A 23,608-nucleotide genomic window follows, 5' to 3' on the forward strand; every position below is an offset into this window, starting at 1 on the left:
CTGTTTTACTTTGCTTTTTATGTCCTCCTTGTTTCGTCTATCATGTGTTATTGCACTTCCAAGGTACCAGAAATCCTTAACTTCGTCTGCTTCGTGGTCACTGATTTTGATATTAAATACATCGGTAACCTTATTTGTGCTACTCCTTATTAGTTTGGTCTTTCTTCGATTTACTTTAAATCCATACTCTGTACTCATTAGACTGTTCATTCCATTGAATGGGTTCAGCAACTCCACTTCTCTTCCGCTGAGGACAACTGTCATCAGCAAATTTTGTCATTGATATCCTTTCGCCCCGAATTTTAATCCCGTTTTGAACCTTTCTTTTATTTTCCTCATTGCTTTTTATATGTACAGATTGACCAGTAGGGGCCAAAGAGGACACCCCTGCTTCCTACCCTTTTTAATCCGAGCACTTCGTTCATGAGTTTTTAATTTAATTAAACATTGCAACGCAATCTCCTTCTGCTTATAAATAAGTGGAATTTTTGTAAACAACGATGTCTTTCGATATTCTCATTAATTATATCTTTTTTTTACTATTTTCTATAGCCTTTGTGTTGGTTCTGCATTTCTGTTGACTTTTTTATCGTTTAACCGAGCCGGGAAACAGTTGCTTGGGAGGAGCGCATCATATACCATTCACAGTTTTGTTGGAATACAAACAACAAGCAACTAAATCTGTGCTCTCCACCTAGGGAAGCTGTGGAAATATCTTGTAAACATATAATGACAACTCGGCTACCAACCAAAAAGCTTCTAAACCACCAATGTTGCCGAGAAATTCTGATATTACGTGACTGGTGTTCGAGGCTTAGCTCGTAATCAGGGAATAAAAGATCTTTGAAATGAAACATCTTTCTTCGTTCAATATTATATTATCTGATGATAGGTTATATTATTTAAACTCAGCTTAGGCTTCCTTTTTAGGAAATAAGATTTCGTTCACGGAACTAATGCAAACTGCCTAAACTCTGGGACCATTTCAATAAGGCCACACCAGATTTTTCACACCGTCCTTGCACAACTGAGCTACTTATCCGTCTGTAATGATCAAAGAGTCAACAAGTCGTTACGTCACAACAATTACCACTTACTTTTACGACTTCGTGTGTTGATTGCCATGCGCAGATCCGAGTCTCAGCTCAGATGAGTTAACATAGCCGAGCTATCAACGCTGGGAATTGGGAATATCCATTTCTCTACTACGAGGGAATTAGCGCAGGAGAGATGGCCTCTATTCTCTAACAGTGTAGAAACAGTGTTGTTCTTTTATAGACCATGGTATTTCTTGGACGGTAATAAGTGTTTTGACTGTTTTAACACTTTTTTATTAGGTCGTTTTCTTGCCTGTTTGTTGGGTACAAATTTTGCAGTCGACTTTAAACCAACTCAGTTCGGAACCGTGCGGCCGCTACGGTCGCAGGTTCGAATCTTGCCCCGGCCATGGATGTGCATGATGTACTTAGGTTAGTTAGGTTTCAGTAGTTCCAAGTTCTAGGGGACTGGTGACCTCAGATGTAAGTCCCATAGTGCTCAGAGCCATTTGAACCACTTTTTTTTAACCAACTTCCGCACGAGCCACAGACTTGAAGCATTCAACATAGCTCGGAACTGGATAAAAATGCAATATTAATGCTCTTTTGTGTCTAGTGTGTGGCGGAGGGTACTTCGTTTTTCTTTTGGTACAAATTTTGCAATTGATTTCAAACTAACTTCCTTATGAGCTGCCGGCCGGGGTGGCCGAGCGGTTCTAGGCGCTACAGTCTGGAACCGAGCGACCGCTACGGTCACAGATTCGAATCCTGCCTCGGGCCTGGATGTGTGTGATGTCCTTAGGTTAGTTAGGTTTAAGTAGTTCTAAGTTATAGGGGACTGATGACCTCAGAAGTTAAGTCCCATAGTGCTGAGAGCCATTTGAACCTTATGAGCTAGAGACTTGAAACTCCCTATTCAGCTCAGAACTGAATGAATGTGCAATGTTAACTTCCTTTCGTCACTGGTATGTGGTGGAGGGTATTTTATTTTCCTGTCTGTCTGTTTCGTACAAATTTTGCAGTTGATTTCAAACTAACTTCCCGATGAGTTAGAGAATTCAAATTTTCTACATAGCTCGTAACAGAATGACAGATTAATATTATTTCGTTTTCTTGTCTGATGTGTGGTGGAAGGTACCTCGTGCACCACTGCATTCAAGATTTGTTAAGTATTAAAATACGCCATTCAACTGTGTCCGATGTTGTGACGTTCTTACAGAAATATTAAACCAAAACCCTCCGATCTGATTTGCTGATTTCACAAAATGTTACTTAAATTACATGCCGTATATAAACTGATTTACTATTAAAACTTCCTGGCAGATTAAAACTGTGTGCCGGATCGAGACTCGAACTTGGGACCTTTGCCTTTCACGGGCAACTGCTCTACCAACTGAGCTACCCAAGCACGACTCACGCCCCGTCCTCATAGCTTTACTTCTGCCAGTATCTCGTCTCCATCTTCCAAACTTTACAGAAGCTCTCCTGCGAACCTTGCAGAACTAGCACTCCTGAAAGAAAGGATATTGCGGAGACATGACTTAGCCACAGCCTGGGGGATGTTTCCGGAATGAGATTTTCACTCTGCAGCGGAGTTTGCGCTGATATGAAATTTCCTGGCAGATTAAAGCTGTGTGCCGGTCCGAGGCTCGAACTCGGGACCTTTTGCCTTTCACGGGCAGGTGCTCTACCAACTGAGCTACCCACGCACGACTCACGCCCCGTCCTCACAGCTTTACTTCTGCCAGTATCTCGTCTCCTACCTTCCAAACTTTACAGAAGTTTCTCATTCTGGAAACATCCCCCAGGCTGTGGTTAAGCCATGTCTTTGCAATATCCTTTCTTCCAGGAGTGCTAGTTCTGCAAGGCTCGCAAGAGGGCTTCTGTAAAGTTTGGAAGGTAGGAGACGAGGTACTGGCAGAAGTAAAGCTGTGAGGACGGGGCGTGAGTCGTGCTTGGGTAGCTCAGTTGGTAGAGCACTTGCCCACGAAAGGCAAAGGTCCCGAGTTCGAGTCTCGCTCCGGCACACAGTTTTAATCTGCCAGGAAGTTTCATATCACCGCACACTCCGTTGCAGAGTGAAAATCTCATTCTGATTTACTATTACCACAGCAGATATCAAAGCGACGCTGGTTTTAGCTTCGTAGCATTCCAAATGAAACGCAAAACCAATGAACTATTGAGCCGTGTGGTTCGATCAGCGAAGTTCCCGCCGCCGGTATGGGTCATCTTTCCGGTGGTGTGCGCAGAGCGCGCATTGGCGCCACCTACCTGGCCGATGGGGGAGCGAGCGCTAAGCTCTAGCAAGTAGTGAGGATTTTGCTTTGGGACGCCTAGCAGCAACGTCGTTTGCCAAGTCTGGCGGACAGTACAGGTGCCGTGCGAGGAAGCAGGAAGAGCACATCTAAAAGGGGCTGTTTACCCGGGTGACGGCGCTGTAGGAAATATCGCCGGCGTGGAAGCAAGTCACGTTACTGGGAAGCCGTTGGTGTATTTCACTTGCCACATGTCTCCTGGAACTGAATCTGCGGCGGCTGGCTTCGTCGAACAGGGAAGAGGGTAAGGGCCTTGCCTGTGCTGTAAAGTTTGGCCGGAATCGACTACTGCGTTATGTGCTGTTGACTTCATTTTCCTGGTCGGGCGTTGCTACTCCTACTGAGTCTGTCCTCGAATGTATTAATTTCAACTTCCGTAGTTCGCAATGTTCTAGTGTGTGCTGTATGTGATGTGATGAACATTTACTAGGGCCTGGAGTGCTGATACATTCTGTTTGTAGATTGCTGCTGTAAGTGTTAACCGCCATTGAAAACAGTTTGGCTGCTCCTTGTCTACGTGCCGCCTGGTAATTGTATTTATATCACACGACGGAGCTAAGCTGGCCAATTGCTATAGATATACATGGATAAAATTTTCCCTGGATATATTTTGCCGTGAATTGCAATAACATTACTGTTACGTTTCTATCTGAAGTAATAGTGTGTCTGAGAGACTCGTGTCTAATCCTAAATGAGTAGTTTCATAAATTCTTAAGAGTTACTGAGAGGCCAGTTGTTATCGTTTGTTTAGTTTGAAAATGATTCTGTTAATGAAAGTACAAGAATTCCTTCAGTGACAGTATTTGGATATTGTAACTCTGATTTAATCACAAGTTTAAGTGTGGCTATTTGCTGTAAGTCGCTTTGTGTTTTGTGCCTCAGGGAGGTGGGAAAGGGGGTGGGGCGAACTCGATAGACCATTAGCGGGTGCGGGGTTCTGGGTTGCGTCCTGCTTGTGCTGTTGTATAATTTCCGCCCCCTTTCCCCGCGTGTGTCGACTGGCCGTATATTTAGTTCGCTCGCGGCTTAATGTATGATTGACCTTACGCACATAAGATAATAGATTTGTACTGTTTAGCTGATGGTCATTAATAGGTTAATTCTACAGATGAGGTGCTGCAATGAATTATTGTCGTTCTAGTTACCTAAGGCAGATGTCAGTCTGTTGCAGATACCCACTGGTTCTGGGATTTTTCGAGTCTATTCGAGGACCGTTGCTGCACCCGTTTGGGGGTCAATGCCGAGCCTGCATTGGAATCAACTGAGTGAGTGGGCGTACGCTTCTGGGCGTAGTTTGTTGAATCTCACGAGGTTGCTTGGTCACATGAAATTTTATATTTTATATCCTACATTGCAGGGTCCTGCCATTTAAGTAACTTGGTTGCGTATCATGGTATCTGATTTGTTTTTGCATGTACTCTGAATTCCTTTGGTAATACCAATCACTGCAGTAACGAAAGACTACATTTTCTCGTTAAATTTTAGTAAATTGTTCTTCAGGTTGATCATAGTTTTGGGGTAAACACTTTTTAACTAATTTCACTAAATGTGTAACAGGCCATAAGTGCCGTGGTTTATGAATATGTAAAATTTGAAGTAACTTGCACTCATCTAAATGGTAATTTTAAAGATGTGTGGTAATTTTAAAAATGTGTTGATGGTTTTATTTGTCTCTTTTAAATGTTTCAAATAAATTTTCAGTGCAACTGTCGATGGTGATTGCCTGATGTATCAGTTGGTCCAGTCCTACCACTCCACAGCCTATTGTGCTGAGCTTGTGTCGTTGTGTAAAAGGTTGAATTCCATGCTGTGCTGACACATCGACTATCTCGTTACACTCACGCAAAAAAGGTACCTGACACTATGATGCTGATACAAAACACACATGCTAAATATATGATGTATTATAATTCATTGACTACCATATAGGCAACCTTTTACTTTATATAAGAAATAAGTCTTTATTAGGAGAAGCAACGTTAAGAGAAACTGCAGGTTGTTATATACAAGACAGCTTGTCATTCAAGATTTGTTTACTGTGTAATACGTCAGCAATATTATGCGACATAAATCTGGGCTTACTGTTTTTTCGTACATTCATTTCTCTGCAACTAGGGGTAGAGCGAGCTGTTTGAAATTAGCCCCAGTGCAGGGTGCAGAGTGTTTCCCAATAAGTAGAAACGGCGGCTAGAGGGCAAACGTAAGAATACAGAAATGTATATTGATAGGGGAAAGATTGAAATGCCTGTGGGACATTTAAAGAGGCCTTTGGGGAAAAGATAAGCAGCTGTATGAATATCAAGAGGTCAGATGGAAAACTGGTACTAGGCAATGAAGGGACAGCTGAGAAGTGGAAGGAGTATATGGAGGGGCTGTACAAGGGAGAAAGCAATATCACACAAGGGAAGGGGACGTAAATAAAGATGAGATGGGCGATATGATATTCCGACAAGAATTTGACAGGGCGCTGAAAGACCTCAGCTGAACTGAGGTCCCAGGAGTAGATCACATTCCGTCAGAACTACTGGTATCCATGGGAGAGCCATCCAGGACAAAACTCTTGCATTTAGTGTGCGAGATGTATGGGACAGGCGAAATACCCTCAGACTTCAAAGAGAATGTAATAATTCCAATTCCAAAGACGGCAGGCTATGACAGCTGTAAACATTACCGAACTATCAGTGTAATAAGCCATGGCTGCAAAATACTAACAGGAATTCGTGTTAGGCATGGCAATGTATTGTGGGTTTCGCGTTCCGATACTTTTGTCCCCCTCCTGTATGTCTTTCACTTCATTATCAACCCGTATTACTTGTATGTGGCTTTGTTATTGGTTTCGGACAGGTCTTATTACCAGTGATAGCCCTGGTCATAAAGCACTCATGGCGGGATCCTGCCGTCAAAGATGTTTAGCCGACCAGAGTGGCCGTGCGTTTCTAGGCGCTGCAGTCTGGAACCGCGCGACCGCTACGGTCGCAGGTTCGAATCCTGCCTCGGTCATGGATGTGTGTGGTGTCCTTAGGTTAGTTAGGTTTAATTAGTTCTAAGTTCTAGGCGACTGATGACCTCAGAAGTTAAGTCGCATAGTGCTCAGAGCCATTTGAACCATTTTGAACCAAGATGTTTAGTAAACACCAGGTACCATATACTTGTTTCACATGTGGAACCGTGAAGCGGACACTGTTCCGACACCTGTACTCATCAGAGAGTGAATGACCCATTTCCTGGTGCCCACTGACATGCTGCATTTAGACCAATCTCCTCACTTGACGTAGTGAGGGAACTAGTGCATGCATTCTCAAGGCATGACTGCAATTTATATGCACGTTTTGTGCCGTCACTTCCCTGTGACTAATCCATGAAATTCGTCACTCCAGCGTAGATCGGCAATAAATCACAATAACTACACCGAAATTAATTACGGAGTAACATGAATATTTGTGCGTGTTACGTTATGTGTACTTCTGTGCAAGATACTCGTGTGTCCTTACCTGAAAGTCCAGTGTCATCTTGGGTGTTGTTGCGCTCGTGCCTGTAGTGGTAGTAGTATACAGGGTACGGCGACAGCGCCGCTACACTCCTAGCCATGCGGTCGATACCTTCCAGGTAGAACATGTCTGTTAACAGCTGCAAACAGATACAAGGCATGAAATTGCACGTATTGTTGTGTTAAGGGTTTCTCAATAAAGGCCGGCCTATAGTTCTGAATAATCACTTTGCGGCTATCAGCCAATCAAGTTATTTTCTGTGAACAATTACATTTCGAACTCAAGAAACTAATTTTCAGATCCAGAATTTACTTACGGTTTAAGTAGTTGCAGTAATGTTTAGCCTTAGTGCTGAAACGCTGTTCATAAAACTGTTGACGATTAATGTTAACACTTTTTCACTGGCACTAACACAACGTTTGGTGCCGTACAGTTGCCGTGCCATCCTCTGCTATTGGCTTTATTCGGACGCGTTGTGGAGGGGAATGCGGGACAAGCATACCGCTCCGCCGGCTTCTGTCGGCTTCCCAGACCTCGGAGCAGGTACTTGTCAGTCAAGTAGCTCCTCAATTGGCCTCGCGAGGCTGAGTGGACCACGCTCCAGTCCTCCCACTAATCTCTGGCAGTACTGGGTATCGAACCCGGGTCCTCCGCCGGGCAGCCAGAAGCGCTGACCACTCAGCTGATTAGGCGGACGGCGCCTGCCTTTGGCAGTATAAATACCTGGTGCGGACCTGGCATTATTTACTCTATAATTACTCGTCCAGTGGATCGATGTTACATGCAGTAACACGATCTACAAGTGTAGCAATGCCCTTCCAACGCACCTCAAGACTACATCTACACCTCGTAATGCGACGAAATGAAATAAGTTGAATAAAACAGTGTTGATGTTTACAATGTGTCTGTTTATACGATGTATCTTCGCATTAGAATGTTCTTCAGACGTATGTGCATCTCTGAAGGATCATACATTGTTCTGAGGATTACAGCTGTGATAAACTTTGCATTCGCAGTTTGCAAAGCTGGACTGACATCAGGTGTTGCAAAAAATCAAAATTTGTGGTGGATCCGGACCCGAACCCGGATTTCCCATTTATCGCTAGCTGTCGCCTTAACCACTTCGAAACTTCACAGACAGCTGACGGTGATTCATATTCTCAAAACGTGAATCTATTTCGTAATATTTATCACAGCTGTCATCGTCAGAACAATGTATGAAGGACACTGTAATGTAAAGATACAGACACTGTATAAACACAGGCAATGTAACGATCAATAATAATGTATTTGTGTCTCAACGAACTAAAGGGACGAAAAAATATTAGCCTCTTCCTGTGCGGGAGTCACGAAATGTGCGAGCGCAAGGATCGTGGGCTCCGTGACATACGGAAGTCTGAGTGAGGCCTGGAGGCGTGCTCGAATAGGCGAAGTGGTGAAGGCGACTGCTCGCGATAAACGGAAAATCTGGGTTCGAGTCCCGGTGCGGTAAAAATTTTCATTTGTCCCAAAGAGCTGACGCCAATCTAGATTCAGAAATGTGAGTCTAAAATAAATTGTGACTGAAGTCTTCCCCCAATGAACCATGAACCACCGTTGGTGGTGAGGCTTGCGTGCCTCAGCGATACAGATAGCCGTACCGTAGGTGCAACCACAATGGAGAGGTATCTGTTGAGAGGCCAGACAAACCTGTGGTTCCTGGTTCCTGAAGAGGGGCAGCAGCATTTTCAATAGTTACAGGGGCCACAGTCTGGATGATTGACTGATCTGCCCTTGTAACATTAACCAAAACGGCCTTGCTGTACTGGTACTGCGAACGGCTGAAACCAAGGGGGGAAAAAATGGTTCAAATGGCGCTGAGCATTATGGGACTTAACTACTGTGGTCATGAGTCCCCCCAAGGGGGAAACTACAGCCGTAATTTTTCCCGAGAGCTTGCAGCTTTGCTGTATGGCTAAATGATTCCGGAGGTAAAATAGTCTCCCATTTGGTTCCCCGGGCGGGGACTACTCAGGAAGATGTTATCAGGAGAAACAAAACTGGCGTTCTGCGAATCAGAGCGTGGAATGTCAGATCCCTTAATCGGGCAGGTAGGTTAGAAAATTTAAATAGGGAATGTATAGATTAAAGTTAGATATGGTGGGAATTAGTGAAGTTCGGTGGCAGGAGGAACAAGACCTCTGGTCAGGTGAATATAGGGTTATAAGTACAAAATCAAATAGGGATACTGCAGGAGTAGGTTTAGTAATGAGTAAAAAAATAGGAGCGCGGGTAAGCTACTACGAACAGCATAGTGAATGCATTATTGTCGTCAAGACAGACACGAAGCCCACGCCTACTTCAGCAGTACAAGTATATATGCCAAATAACTCCGCAGATGGCGAAGAGATTGAAGAAATGGATGATGAGATAAAAGAAGTTATTCAGATAGTGAAGGGAGACGAAAATTTAAGTCATGGGGGACTAGAATTCTATAGTAGGAGAAGGAAAAGTAGTAGGTGAATATAGAATGGGGGTAAGAAATGAAAGAGGAAGCCGCCTGGTAGAATTTTGCAAAGAACATAACTTAATAATAGCTAACACTTGGTTTAAGAATCATGAAAGAAGGTTGAATATGTGGAATAGGCCTGGAGGCACTGGGAGGTTTCAGATAGATTATATAATGGAAAGACAGATTCAGGAACCAGGTCTTAAATCGTAAGACATTTACAACGGCAGATGTGGACTCTGGCCACTATTTTTTGATTATGAACTGTAGACTACAGCTGAAGAAACTGCAAAAAGGTAGGAATTTAAGGAGATGGGACCTGGATAAAATGAAGGAACCAGAGGTTGTAGAGTGTTTCAGAGTGAGCATTAGGGAACGATTGACAAGAACGGGGGAAAGAAATACAGAAGAAGATGAATGGGTAGCTTTGAGAGATGAAATAGTGAAGGCAGCAGAGGATCAAGTAGGTAAAAATATGAGGGTTATTAGAAATCCTTGGGTAACCGAAGAGATATTGAATTTAATTGATGAAAGGAGAAAATATAAAAATGTAGTAAAAGAAGCAGGCAAAAAAGGATACAAACGTATCACTAGGGGAGAGATAGATACTGCCTACAGAAAAGTTAAGGAGACCTTTGGAGAAAAGAGAACCACTTTTATGAATATCAAGAGCTCAGATGGAAAACCGATACTAAGCAGAGACGGGAAAGCAGGATGGTGGAAGGAGTATATAGAGGGTCTATACAAGGGCGATGTACTTGAGGACAATATTATGGAAATGGAAGAGGATGTAGATGAAGATGAAATGGGAGATACAATACTGCGTGAAGAGTTTGACAGAGCACTGAAAGATCTAAGTCGAGACATGGCCCCATTCTTAGACAACATTCCATTAGAACTACTGATAGCATTGGGAGAGCCAGCCGTGAAAAAACTCTACTATCTGGTGAGCAAGATGTATGAGACACGTGAAATACCCTCAGACTTCAAGAAGAATATAATAATTCCAATCCCAAAGAAAGCAGGTGTTGACAGGTGTGAAAATTACCGAACTATTAGTTTAATAAGTCACGGCTGCAAAGTACTAACATGGATTCTTTACAGAGGATTGGAAAAACTGGCAGAAGCTGACCTCGCGGAAGATCGGTTTGGATTCCGAAGAAATGTTGGAACACGTGAGGCAATTGTGACCCTATGACTTATCTCAGAAGATATATTGAAACAAGGAAAACCCACGTTTATGGCATTTGTAGACTTAGAGAAAGCTTTTGACAATGTTGACTGGAATACCTCTTTCAAATTCTGAAGGTGGCAGGGGTCAAATACAGGGAAATACAGGGAGCACAAAGCTATTTACAATTTGTACAGAAACCAGATGACAATTATAAGAGTTGAGGGGCATGTAAGGGAAGCAGCGGCCGGAAGGGAGTGACAGGGTTGTAGGCTATCCCCGATGTTATTCGATCTGTATAATGAGCAAGCAGTAAATGAAACAAAAGAAAAATTGAGTAGGAATTAAAATCCATGGGGAAGAAATAAAAACTTTGAGGTTTGCCGATGACATTGTAAATCTGTCAGACAGCAAATGACCAGAAGGGCAGTTGAACGGAATGGACAGTGTCTTGAAAGGAGGATATAAGATGAACATCACCAAAAGCAAATCGAGGATAATGGAATGTAGTCGAATTAAATCAGGTGATGTTGAGGGAATTAGATTTGGAAATGAGACACTTAAAGTAGTAAAGGAGTTTTGCTATTTGGGGAGCAAAATAACTGTTGATGGTTGAAGTAGAGAAGATATAAAATGTAGACTGGCAATGGCAAGGAAAGCGTTTCTGAAGAAGAGAAATTTGTTAACATCGAGTATAGATTTAAGTGTCAGGAAGTCTTTTCTGAAAGTATTTGTATGGAGTGTAGCCATGTATGGAAGTGATACGTGGACGATAAATAGTTTGGACAAGAAGAGAATAGAAGCTTTCGAATGTGGTGTTACAGAAGAATGATGATGATTAGGTGGATAGATCACATAACTAACGAGGAGGTACCGAATAGAATTGGTGAGAAGAGAAATTTGTGACACAAGTTGACTAGAAGAAGGGATCGGTTGGTAGGACATGTTCTAAGGCATCAAGGGATCACCAATTTAGCATTTGAGGGCAGCATGGAGGGTAAAAATCGTAGAGGAAGAGATGAAAACACTAAGCAGATTCAGAAGGATGTAGGTTGCAGTAGGTACTTGGAGATGCAGATGCTTGCACAGGATAGAGTAGCATGGAGAACTGTATCAAACCAGTCTCTGGACTGAAGACCACGACAACAACAACAACAACAACAACAACTGGTAAGTCGTTAAAATTTGCAAATACATGGTAAGTCGTTTAAAATTTACAAAAACAATCATGGTAGATAAAAAAATGCAGAAGTAACTCAGCGGTAATAATTAAACTTTCGCCACTTGAGAGGGCCCTCATGGAAAACGAGTGATAATAGGACAACGAAACTGTGGAAATATTTGTAAGAACGAACGAATAAACAGACTGAACGAATAAACAGTTGAAAGAAACTCATTTAGTTTCCACATGAGAGGGTGCCGCGTTTACGTTCCAGGTTACAAATATTGCTCAATGTGACGACCATCTGCATCCGCAACAGCCTGGAACTGCACTAGAGAGACCGTTTCACAAATGTTCGCAGCACTTTTCGGACGGTGGGCCGTGGAATGTTCAGCTGTCGTGACACAGTTCGCGCACTGCTTGAAGAGCGCACATTGCGTCCAGCATTCTCAGCCATGGCAACACTAAGTTCTTCAACAATCTGTGGCGCAATTGGCCGTCGGCGTGTCCCAGGAGCAATTCCCATATAACCAAACCTCTCCGTATTCCTTTAATTCGTCGATACTCGAGAAGAGGAGCAGCACTATCGATGTTTTGATAAAACAACTTTAGCAGTAAAGAAAGCCCTGCTCATCTTGTCCAGATCCCTGTTGACTGCCTCCAATTGTAAAGCCCACTGATGCTTGTGTTTCAACCCTGCATCGCCGTACTAGTACAGGCGCCTAACGTCAAGTTAAGATACTAACTCTATTAGCAACGCAAATACTGCTTTGCACACTCTGAACACCGTTCCTATAAGACTTTGTACACATACTGCTAATAGTTTTCAGTCTACACTGGCTGAGGAGCGAGGCTTTTATTATAACCACACTGTAGCTCAGAGGCTCCAGAAAAGACTCTACCCCACATCATTGTACTGCAACATACGCGTCAAACAATGATTGGAAGTGGGAGATAATCTAAAAATGTTTCCCAATATCTGTTACGCTGTCCGCAAGTTCTGGGCTCTTTTTCAGTACTACACTGTGAACTTCACTATTCAGTCGTCACTATGCTATTAAAATACATCTTTTGTCCTCCAGTTTTCGTGGGCGAGAAATGAACGTATCATCACTGATTCATGGAAATAGTAACGGCCATAAACTACACGAAAAACACAAAACTAACAAGAATTCGGGGAAAAAAGAGCGAAATAAGTCCAAATTTAAGCATGTCGTTGTTATTAGGGAAGAGTTTCAAGAAGAGCTGAAGTGGAGATCCATCCTTTGAAAGAGGCGGCTGACAATGAAAGCCCTTCAAAAATAAGAAAAATTGGAAAGGCAGCCAGTCCTGGAGGCATAGTAATTTAATTGTTGAAGTACGAAGGATGTAAAGTAGTAGAAACGCTAGTAATTACAATTTTTAATGAAGTGGCTCTGGGAGACGAACAACACCAGGACGATATCGCATTTTACCGCCCTGTATAAGAAAGGGATCAGGAGAGATCCGACTAATTATGGGGAAATAAGTTCACACACATGTTCACATTTGTGTGAAATCTTATGGGACTTACCTGCTAAGATCATCAGTCCCTAAGCTTACACACTCCCTAACCTAAATTATCCTAAGGACAAACACACACACACACACCCATGCCCGAGGGAGGACTCGAACCTCCGCCGGGACCAGCCGCACAATCCATGACTGCAGCGGCTAGACCGCTCGGCTAATCCCGCACGGCGGGAAATAAGTGTAGTGGATTCGGTGAGTAAGTTGTTCAGCAGTATAGCGAAGAACAGGCGGCGAAAGACTGTGCATGTCTCTGTCACAATAACAGTTGGGTATTATTTCTGGGAAAAGCTGTGTTGATAATATTTTTTGTGAACGCCGCATGTCACAGAAAATAATCACGAAAATTAAGATCTCCATTGTATTTTTATTTAGAAAAGGCCTATGTTTCTGTGCCAAGGAAGTTACTATGGACAGCACAGGAAAAGTTTGGAGTGGATGGTGCATTAATAGAGTTGGTGAGAAGGCAATTGCGAGGCAATTGTGAAGGTTGGTGGTAAGACATGGAAAGTTTTAAAACAAGTAAAGAAACGAGACAAGGATGTTCTATGTCGCCAGCCTTATTTAAGCTGTAATTAGAAGTTGTTCTTGGTTACCGGAAAAGACAGTGAAGAAATCTGGGTGTAGCAGTACAGCATCAAAGTTTATACTAATCACTGTTTGACACCGATGAGGTACTTATGGCTCTAGATAAGCATGATGTCCTGTATCAAATGAGAAAGCTAATGCATACTTATAAGCAATGGGGACTAACAGTCAATATAGATAAAACAGAATGTCCTATTGTTGTCAGTAAGGTGAGGATGCGGATTTTGAGTTTGGCCGAGTAAGAAATGTGGGACTGTTCAAGTGTATGGGTTCACTAATCGATGATACCATTCATTGTGAAGTGCACGTATCAAACAGTATAAGCAAGTGAGGGTAGCGGTCAGATCACTAAATGGTATCTTTAAGAGTCGACACGTACGCAGACGAACTAAAAATAGTAGTGCTCCGGAGAGTGATTAAAAGCTTTCTGACCTATGGGTGAGAGCGTTGGACACTGAACGAGAGACAAAGGGAGAAAATGAGACTGCAGAAAAGGCCAGGCAAAGGCGGACTCGGTTTGTTCGACTGAGGAATGAATACGTAAGAATGGAGATGAGTGCGATGGAACCAGTCACAGACAGCACTGATGCTCGAGCACTGAGATGGTATGGACATGTCCGATAGATGAAGAGCTATGGCCGCTGCGTTTGCTCAGCTGGTCTCCGCCATGGAGAAGGAACCGAGGGAGACAGAATGCAACATGGAGAGGAACTATAGCCGAAGTCATGGAAGTGAGAGGTCTATCGCGAGGATAAAACCTTGTGGCATCTGAGAATAGGCAACTGCTGGCGAGTGGAAACACCTGCTAATGTAAAAGGTAAGTAAGTTAACATTGTAGAAGAATAAGGATAAGAAGAAAAGTTATTCTGTAACGTCTCGTCGACGACGCGGTCATCAGGGACTGGTTGTTCATGTATTAATGCACGAAAGAAACTATGTGCAAAACGGTTTTATAGGCGACGGTACTTAGTAGGTTTAGTTCGAGCAATAATAATAGTGCTAATAAAAATGGTAATCCGATAGAATCATATTGGAAGACTGTGGGTTATGGCAGGACTGGGAACGATGAAGGCAGATGACTAAGTGGTACAAAAGGGTTAAAGATTGCAGGACGGAGGAGAAGATGAAAGCTAGTTAAATTAATTGAGCTGCTTTGAACCATTAGCACGAAAGTGAGATTATTCGAAAGAAACACTAGAATAGCTGCTTATAATAACTAATCTCTGTTAGCGACACAATTTTTCGGCATTTATCACCATTATCAGACATTTGCGAATACAGTTTTGGTGACACCGTTTATAAATGTGAATGTCATTTATATTAAAGCGACTATATTTTACTGACATCTAAAATGATGTGACGTCCATGTTGCGACATGAGTGAACTGACTTATAATTGTCAATGTCTCATTACAAGGTAAATGACGTGAATATACTGAAAATGACACGTTAAGTATTGTTTGACAGTTCTACTCTTACGTTATATGTTTACAAAGATTATACAGATGAACAGGGATATTATTTTATTAAATAAATTTTGCCACGATTATCTTTGGTTGTTGCATATGTTAATTCAGATTTATCCTTTTTCGTGTTCTAAAACTTCCATAAAGTATTTGAGGTAGTATTTGTGCCTAAATTCTGTATGCTCGTTGAATATTTGTAGTGGTATTTTCTCGTGTGTATTTAGGTTTCCAGTTCTTCAAGAATGTTTATTACAACACATTTTGGTATTCTGTGTAGGGTATGGAGTATTTTCGATTGTCCCGGCAGTGTGGTTTTGATTTTTCAAGTGTAGAAAAAAGCTCGACTGATCATTCTCGCTTTTTCTAATGTGTTTTTTATATCTGACATTAAAATTTCTTTCTGTTTGGCCAGCTTAGACACAAGTACTGCCTCAAATACTTTCTTGAACTTTTAGAATACAAAGAAAACGTGCATCAGAGATAACATATACAACAACGAAAGACAATCGTGACAAAATTTAGTTAGTAATGATATCGCTATTCATGTGTATAACGTTTGTAAAAATATAATGTCGTAAAGTAGAGGTGTCAAACTACTGTGTTCTATAAATTTATAAAGGGCCAAACATCCCAGCCGTTATATCTTCAAAATCACGGTATTCAGGTGAAAAGGGGACTCTTCTTCGTGAATGGGGGATAGAGGGCTACCACATCATATAACTTCTTTGATCGTCCTGGCACTCGTTACTGAATTTTAGCGGAATGCTCACCGTACACTTCTATAATTGTACTGATTATCAATTAATAAAGATCGCAGTAATCATTTCTTTAAAAATTATGAGCGGTTTCGGCTTTCATGGTGGCTGCCTTCATATAGAATGCACCATAAGGCTGTTCAGTGCACCGTATGACTGCAGGGTCATATGGTGCTTTAGATGTGAATATCGCCAACATAAAGGATGAAACGGATCACCATTTTTAAATAAATGATAACTGCGAACTTACCTCTTTCGTTAATTCACATCTATCAATCTTTCTTTTACCACCAAATCCACCTGCACCGTAGACGATGTCCGTTCAAACTGTTTTTGGAAGTTACTAATACGTGAATTCAGTCCACGATATTTTGTAATGGACTATGTATAAACATTAAGTAGTTTACGACGAACTGAAAAAGAACCTTGTAGTTTGAAACGGAACGTGGATCACGGGCATTAGTTGTGACTCTCGCGATCTACTATTTTTTAGAGTGACATACCTTGCCGTAATCATGCACATTTTCGTAACTCCTTTAATTAAATTTTGTGTAAGTAACGACAATATTTTGTCAACCAATAACAGCCAAACTGCAACGGGAGGCTTTTCATGAGAAACGGAGAGCTAGGGCACGCATGTTGTGCTAAGCCTTCGGTATGAGTGGCTCTGTATGTGAGCGCGCAGCGAGCCGCCACTCATACCGAAGGCCTAGCACAACATATGCGTGCGGATAACCTGGAGAAGGGGCGCTAAACAGTCTTAACTTTTAAGTATTGATAATAATAATTCATTTTTGATACAAAAGATGCCAGGCGAAGTCTCTCAGTCTTTGACCCCAACCAGTACAGTGCTGTAATGTAGTAAACTATTACTTTTGCTAAACGGGAAGAGCTGACCTGTTAGTACAAAATTTCATAGCAGATTTTGCTGCGCACCGGATGAGTTAGTTGGCGCTTAGATACACTTGAACTAAGACCTCCGCACTACTTCAACTGACCTTTCGCAATAATCTACAGACAGAGTGCACATCATTTGTCGCACATCCTTTACGTTACGGCGTTGTTGCCACTACTTCTTACCCAACCCTCGTAGCAATATTAGGGGATTGGCGAGAGGGTGTTCTACTCGTAACATCTGCTCCAGATTAGAGGTATGTTCCCTGATGGTTCCGACATTTCAGCAATTCTCGCCTCACAAGTGTGGAACAGTGCTATAATTGATTAGGCGCGAGAAGACTGAAGGCGCAGGTGGCAAGCAGTGGACTTACGTTGAGTACGTCCTCGGTAGCGGCGCTGCCGATGGAGTCGTCGCCGAAGTAGAAGGAGCGCACCAGCGGCGCCGCGCGCAGCCAGGAGGTCTCGGAGGCGCGGCGTAGCGCGGGGTGCACCAGCTGCAGGAAGTTGTCTTGCAGTGCAGCCAGCCTGGCCACTGCAAGCGAAAGATGGAACACTGCAGACAAACGTTTCGGCCTGGCAGCGCCACGGCAGTTACCTGAAAACTCCTCATACACTCTTAATTGCAAGACAGACAGGACACATCTGCATCCATGCTTTACAAGCCACTTCAGGGTGTATGAAGGAGAGTACCTGCCTGCTCCCGTCGTGAATGATTTGCCGGAAGAATGAGTGTTGGTAGACCTCCGTGTGACCTCGAATCTGTCTAATTTTATCTGTATCGTCTTTTTTCGAGGTATAGGAGCAACAACACATTGCTTGACTCTTCTAGAAACACGTGCTCTCCGGACTTTAAGAATAAACTCTACCGTGATGCAGAATGCCCCTCGTACAGTGTCTGGCACTGGAGTTACTGAATATTTGTGTGATGCTTACATGTTTCCTAAATAAACCTGTAACGAAACGCGTAGACCTTCTTTGGGTCTGCTTTATTTCCTCTGTCAGTCCTACCTAGTACGTATCCCAGAGAAATATATAAATATTGGTCAGACGATAGTTTTATAGGCCATCTCCTCTGTGGGTGGACTACACTTCCTGAGGATTCATCCAATGAATCTGTCTGACATACGCCTTCCTGCGATTAGTTTTATGTGGTCCTTCCAACGCATATCGCTCCCAGTGACTGTTCTTCAGTCGTGGAGTCATACAATAATGGATCTTTCTGCCTGACATGTTACATTTCTGCCAATACCTGCACTAAGCGTCGACCATCTGCAGGTCTTCCTGCATATCGCTTTAATTTTCCGACACTGTGATTTCTCTGTACGTAAGAGCATCGTCTTTGGAAAATCAGAGAGATTAGAGCTCACACAGAGGCATACCGACAATCTTTCTTTCCATACGAGACTGGAATAGAAGGGAGAACCGATAGAGGTACACAAAGTACCCTCCGCCACACACCGTCAGGTGGCTTGCGGAGTATGGATGTAGATGTAGATGTAGAAATCTCATGGAACTTCCAAAGTTATTTACTACGACCCTTGTAGAGGCCTATATTGTGAAAATTAATGGTCCACACACCGTCAGGTGGCTTGCGGAGTATGGATGTAGATGTAGATGTAGAAATCTCATGGAACTTCCAAAGTTATTTACTACAACCCTTGTAGAGGCCTATATTGTGAAAATTAATGGTCCTGTATCATTCCCTTGGAGTTGTCCGTACTTACTTTTGTGTCTGAGAATGACATGCTGTGATTTGTTTGCTAGAAACTCTTCGTTCCAATTACACTGGCGGTTTGATATTTTGCACACCCGTAAATTGTCATTAGATGGTAGTACGGAACTGTATCGAATGCCTTCTGCTTGTCAAGGAACTAAGCTTCAACGTGGGAGCCGCTGTCTGCTGCTTTCTAGATCATGTGGACAGATAGAGCGAGCTGCATTTCATTGAGCGTTGTTTCCGCAGCCCATGTTCACTCCTACAGAGGAGATTTTCATTCTTCAGATATGTTTTAGTACGGGAGCATAAAACACGTTCAGAAATTCTAGAATCGATATATGTCAAAGAAATAAGTCCTATGGTTTTATGAATAAACTCGCAAATTGCAATTGTGGTTCTACATCATCGGTAGAATGTTTCAGAACAAATAGAAATATGTACCGGACGAGGACTCGAACCCAGATTTCCCGCTTGTCGCGAGGGGTCGCCTGAACAACTCTGGTTATCCGAGCACGCTTCCAGGAGCGGCCCACATCTCCATTTGTCCTGGCGTCAACTCGCCTTTGTGCTCCCACTATATTTACCGTGTTTCCCGCACAGGGTAAGACGCTATTCTCTCTCGTCATTGCCTTGCTAATAGCACAAGGGCAAACTACCATTTGAGCCGTTTCTTGAAGCGTGCTTGGATAGCTGAAGTGGTTAAGGTAAAAGTGGCGGTGGCATAAGATCCCTTTTTTTGTAGTTTTAGGTAATTTCATGAATATGATGAGGATAAAAAGTGTTTCTAAGGCAACCACTCGTGACAAGCAGGAAATAGGGGTTCGAGTCCTGGTCGGGCACAAATTCAGTTGTGAAATATTCTACAGCTGATGCGGAGCCATAATCGCAGTTTGCGAGTTCATTGTTTGCTGAATGCGGCTTTTAGTCGTCAACGCAGTCTTTCAGATGCTGCACTGCAGTCCTATAGTTAACGAATTTTCTGCAGCTGTACTTGGAGTTAGCGTGTGGGACAAATGACTCCTTCTGTGAATTGCGGTAAAACAAACCTGTGATGCTCGCACTACTCTTATTTGTGCACCCTCGCTGTCATCTGGCAATGAAATGTGGCAAAAATCCCACACGCCTGAGGACTAGTCCAGTGCGGGTTGTGAAACAGTTAAAATTCTAGTCTTTTTGGTGTGCATACTTCAGTTAATCGTGCAGTGCTTTCTTTCCAACCGACGGTTAGCTCGGTACGTTCACACACAAGATGAAATTCTCGTAGGAGTTCAAATACATCACAATTGATATCATCGCTGGAATGTATTACTTGCATATGGCTTTGCAAACAAAGAGTAGGTCGTCAGACTTCCAAAGAAACTGTTCCTACAGAACAGATAGTCACGTCTACGAAACTCGCGTGCCGAAACAGATGTTAGCCTCAAAATTTAGTGCCAGTTTTAAACAATAAGTATTCGAAATCTTTGCAATAATCACGAAAATTTTTTCTTGTGATGTTTACACTGGAGACTGTATATAGAATTACGCTTCACAAGATAGATGATTGAAGAAACCATGTTAAACACAACTACACGGGAAGATTCCCAAAGCACTGTCATTCAGATGTGGTCTGTTACAAACGTAGTACCTTTCGTACGTAGCTGCACAAAGTTATCGTCCTAATTGCAGCCATCTAACTTATGAGGTTCGATAATTTATTAAAGTGCACATTTTTAGTAATTAGTGGCATAGTTTGTCCATTATTATTTGTAGAAAAGATATAATACTGAAATAGTTAACAGTAAAAATTGCCCTTCTGATCTAGAGAAATTCCGTTAACTCGCATCACTGACCCACACGCACGTTCATGCTGATAAACCTGTATGTATCTACTTTAAGATAAACTAATCCTTGACAACGCCATCCAACAGCTTTATTCGATCTATGGACTTATCTACACTCTTGGAAATTGGAAAAAGAACACATTGACACCGGTGTGTTAGGCCCACCATACTTGCTCCGGACACTGCGAGAGGGCTGTACAAGCAATGATCACACGCACGGCACAGCGGACACACCAGGAACCGCGATGTTGGCCGTCGAATGGCGCTAGCTGCGCAGCATTTGTGCACCGCCGCCGTCAGTGTCAGCCAGTTTGCCGTGGCATACGGAGCTCCATCGCAGTCTTTAACACTGGTAGAATGCCGCGACAGCGTGGACGTGAACCGTATGTGCAGTTGACGGACTTTGAGCGAGGGCGTATAGTGGGCATGCGGGAGGTCGGGTGGACGTACCGCCGAATTGCTCAACACGTGGGGCGTGAGGTCTCCACAGTACATCGATGTTGTCGCCAGTGGTCGGCGGAAGGTGCACGTGCCCGTCGACCTGGGACCGGACCGCAGCGACGCACGGATGCACGCCAAGACCGTAGGATCCTACGCAGTGTCGTAGGGGACCGCACCGCCACTTCCCAGCAAATTAGGGACACTGTTGCTCCTGGGGTATCGGCGAGGACCATTCGCAACCGTCTCCATGAAGCTGGGCTACGGTCCCGCACACCGTTAGGCCGTCTTCCGCTCACGCCCCAACATCGTGCAGTCCGCCTCCAGTGGTGTCGCGACAGGCGTGAATGGAGGGACGAATGGAGACGTGTCGTCTTCAGCGATGAGAGTCGCTTCTGCCTTGGTGCCAATGATGGTCGTATGCGTGTTTGGCGCCGTGCAGGTGAGCGCCACAATCAGGACTGCATACGACCGAGGCACACAGGGCCAACACCCGGCATCATGGTGTGGGGAGCGATCTCCTACACTGGCCGTACACCACTGGTGATCGTCGAGGGGACACTGAATAGTGCACGGTACATCCAAACCGTCATCGAACCCATCGTTCTACCATTCCTAGACCGGCAAGGGAACTTGCTGTTCCAACAGGACAATGCACGTCCGCATGTATCCCGTGCCACCCAACGTGCTCTAGAAGGTGTAAGTCAACTACCCTGGCCAGCAAGATCTCCGGATCTGTCCCCCATTGAGCATGTTTGGGACTGGATGAAGCGTCGTCTCACGCGGTCTGCACGTCCAGCACGAACGCTGGTCCAACTGAGGCGCCAGGTGGAAATGGCATGGCAAGCCGTTCCACAGGACTACATCCAGCATCTCTACGATCGTCTCCATGGGAGTATAGCAGCCTGCATTGCTGCGAAAGGTAGATATACACTGTACTAGTGCCGACATTGTGCATGCTCTGTTGCCTGTGTCTATGTGCCTGTGGTTCTGTCAGTGTGATCATGTGATGTATCTGACCCCAGGAATGTGTCAATAAAGTTTCCCCTTCCTGGGACAATGAATTCACGGTGTTCTTATTTCAATTTCCAGGAGTGTAGATACTAGAGCTTTTAAATAAAAAATTCACTTAAAGAAAGACATAGTTGTACGCAGTTTTGCAATAAAAGAGCACATGTTGGGGTTCTTCGTTGTGAGAGAACACTGACCATGCAGTCTGCTAGCGGGATAAATAGTTAAACAGCTGATAGGATAATATTTTAATAACTATGTGGTAGCGATGTTACTTGACCACTAATCTATAATTTTATGACTCTGAGATGTGTATGGAACCTTTGATATCGCATAACAATCTTTGCAGGATGCGAAGGAATGATTAACACTGATAATACGAGACACCAAGTTCTGCATTAATCAATACGGGAACAGATGACTGAATGAGTCTACTGATATTAGCGTTTTTCTGTGGCTAATTCAACTCTGAAGACGGTTTATTTCTACAATATAGTGTTGTGAAAGGCAACACATTACTACAATGTTCATAAAGATTTTCTTTTATAGCAGACAGAGTGCAAAGTTATATTTTAATAGGTAACTTTTTTAAGATTTGTTTGGCAAACTTGTGTACGTAGTGCAGTGGAAGGCGCACTGCATCACTTTCAGTGATATGGTTATAGGCATTCTGGTCCTCAGTTCAAGCTTCCACCACTAGTTGGTGCTGCAGAAGTGATTCTGCAGCCATGTGACATCATAAAACCAGACCCCCTCGCTTTCTCTTTGCATAACCCCCTTCACCACCCATACCCAGCCTACGGAAAATTAAAAAAAAATTTAAAAATAAAAAAACGCAAATGTTTGAGAAAGTGGAACTAGCGCAGGTGTGGTTTGCAACACCTCCCCCCCCCCCCCCTCTTATTCTCCTCCTTCACTTTCCCGCCAATCTCAATGTAGTCATAATATGAGGTAGCCCAATCAGAAAGTAGTTTCAATAAATAAATAAAATAAATTAAAAAGTACAACTTGAGAATATTGTTTCTCTGTTATAGTGTAATTGAGGAATTGTAAATGGTAAGCTTTGTTTCCTTTAGCGCACACCACACACACACAAACACACACACACACACACACACACTTAAGAAATACCTTAACTGCAAAAAATGACGGTAGAAACATTGTCAACTGTGATTTCGGTTCATTACTGAGTATAAAAATACTTTATGTGCTAGCTCACAAGTTCCATCTGCAATTTCATTGGAAGAAATATAGTGGCTACAGAATATTAGAATGAGTATATAATATACTCTCCATAAATGGTTGAAAATCAATATTTGCTTCTCCAAAGCAATTAACAAATTACTCATGCATAGCAATCGAACATGATTTTCTTTGAATAATATACCCCAAAAATTCAAAAATGTGAAATAACAACAAGCGATGCTTTTCTGCTCCTGTTGCTTGTTTCCATAAACAGATGGTTGCAATGGTAAAACGTTCAAAGTTCAATTGCTATACCATAGTGAAAGGCACAACAGAGTCTCCAGTTAATTATTTGCCACATTTATGATGCTTGTTAAATGTCACAATATTGTAACAGCCTGCAAAAATGCATCAACAACTCAAAAAAGTGCATTGTTTACGTCGAGTATCACAATGTTAAGTCAAGTATAATGATGTTTAATTCAAGTATATGACGTTATCTTCCACACACATTCTGGAA

The 23,608-nt window shown here is 43.0% G+C and overlaps 1 protein-coding gene across 1 annotated transcript in view; it reads right to left on the reverse strand.

Moving 5' to 3' along the window:
* The window catches only part of LOC126158025 (esterase E4-like), a 209,560-nt gene that overhangs the window by 47,666 nt on the left and 138,286 nt on the right, over window positions 1-23,608 (reverse strand). The window contains exons 10-11 of the mRNA XM_049916414.1: window positions 17,286-17,446; window positions 6,844-6,979 (exon numbers count right to left, since the gene is read on the reverse strand). Coding sequence (XP_049772371.1) covers window positions 6,844-6,979; window positions 17,286-17,446 — 297 coding nt within the window. The remainder of the gene's footprint in view (window positions 1-6,843; window positions 6,980-17,285; window positions 17,447-23,608) is intronic.

This window comes from Schistocerca cancellata, chromosome 2, assembly GCF_023864275.1.
Source record: "Schistocerca cancellata isolate TAMUIC-IGC-003103 chromosome 2, iqSchCanc2.1, whole genome shotgun sequence".
Taxonomy (NCBI): domain Eukaryota; kingdom Metazoa; phylum Arthropoda; class Insecta; order Orthoptera; family Acrididae; genus Schistocerca; species Schistocerca cancellata.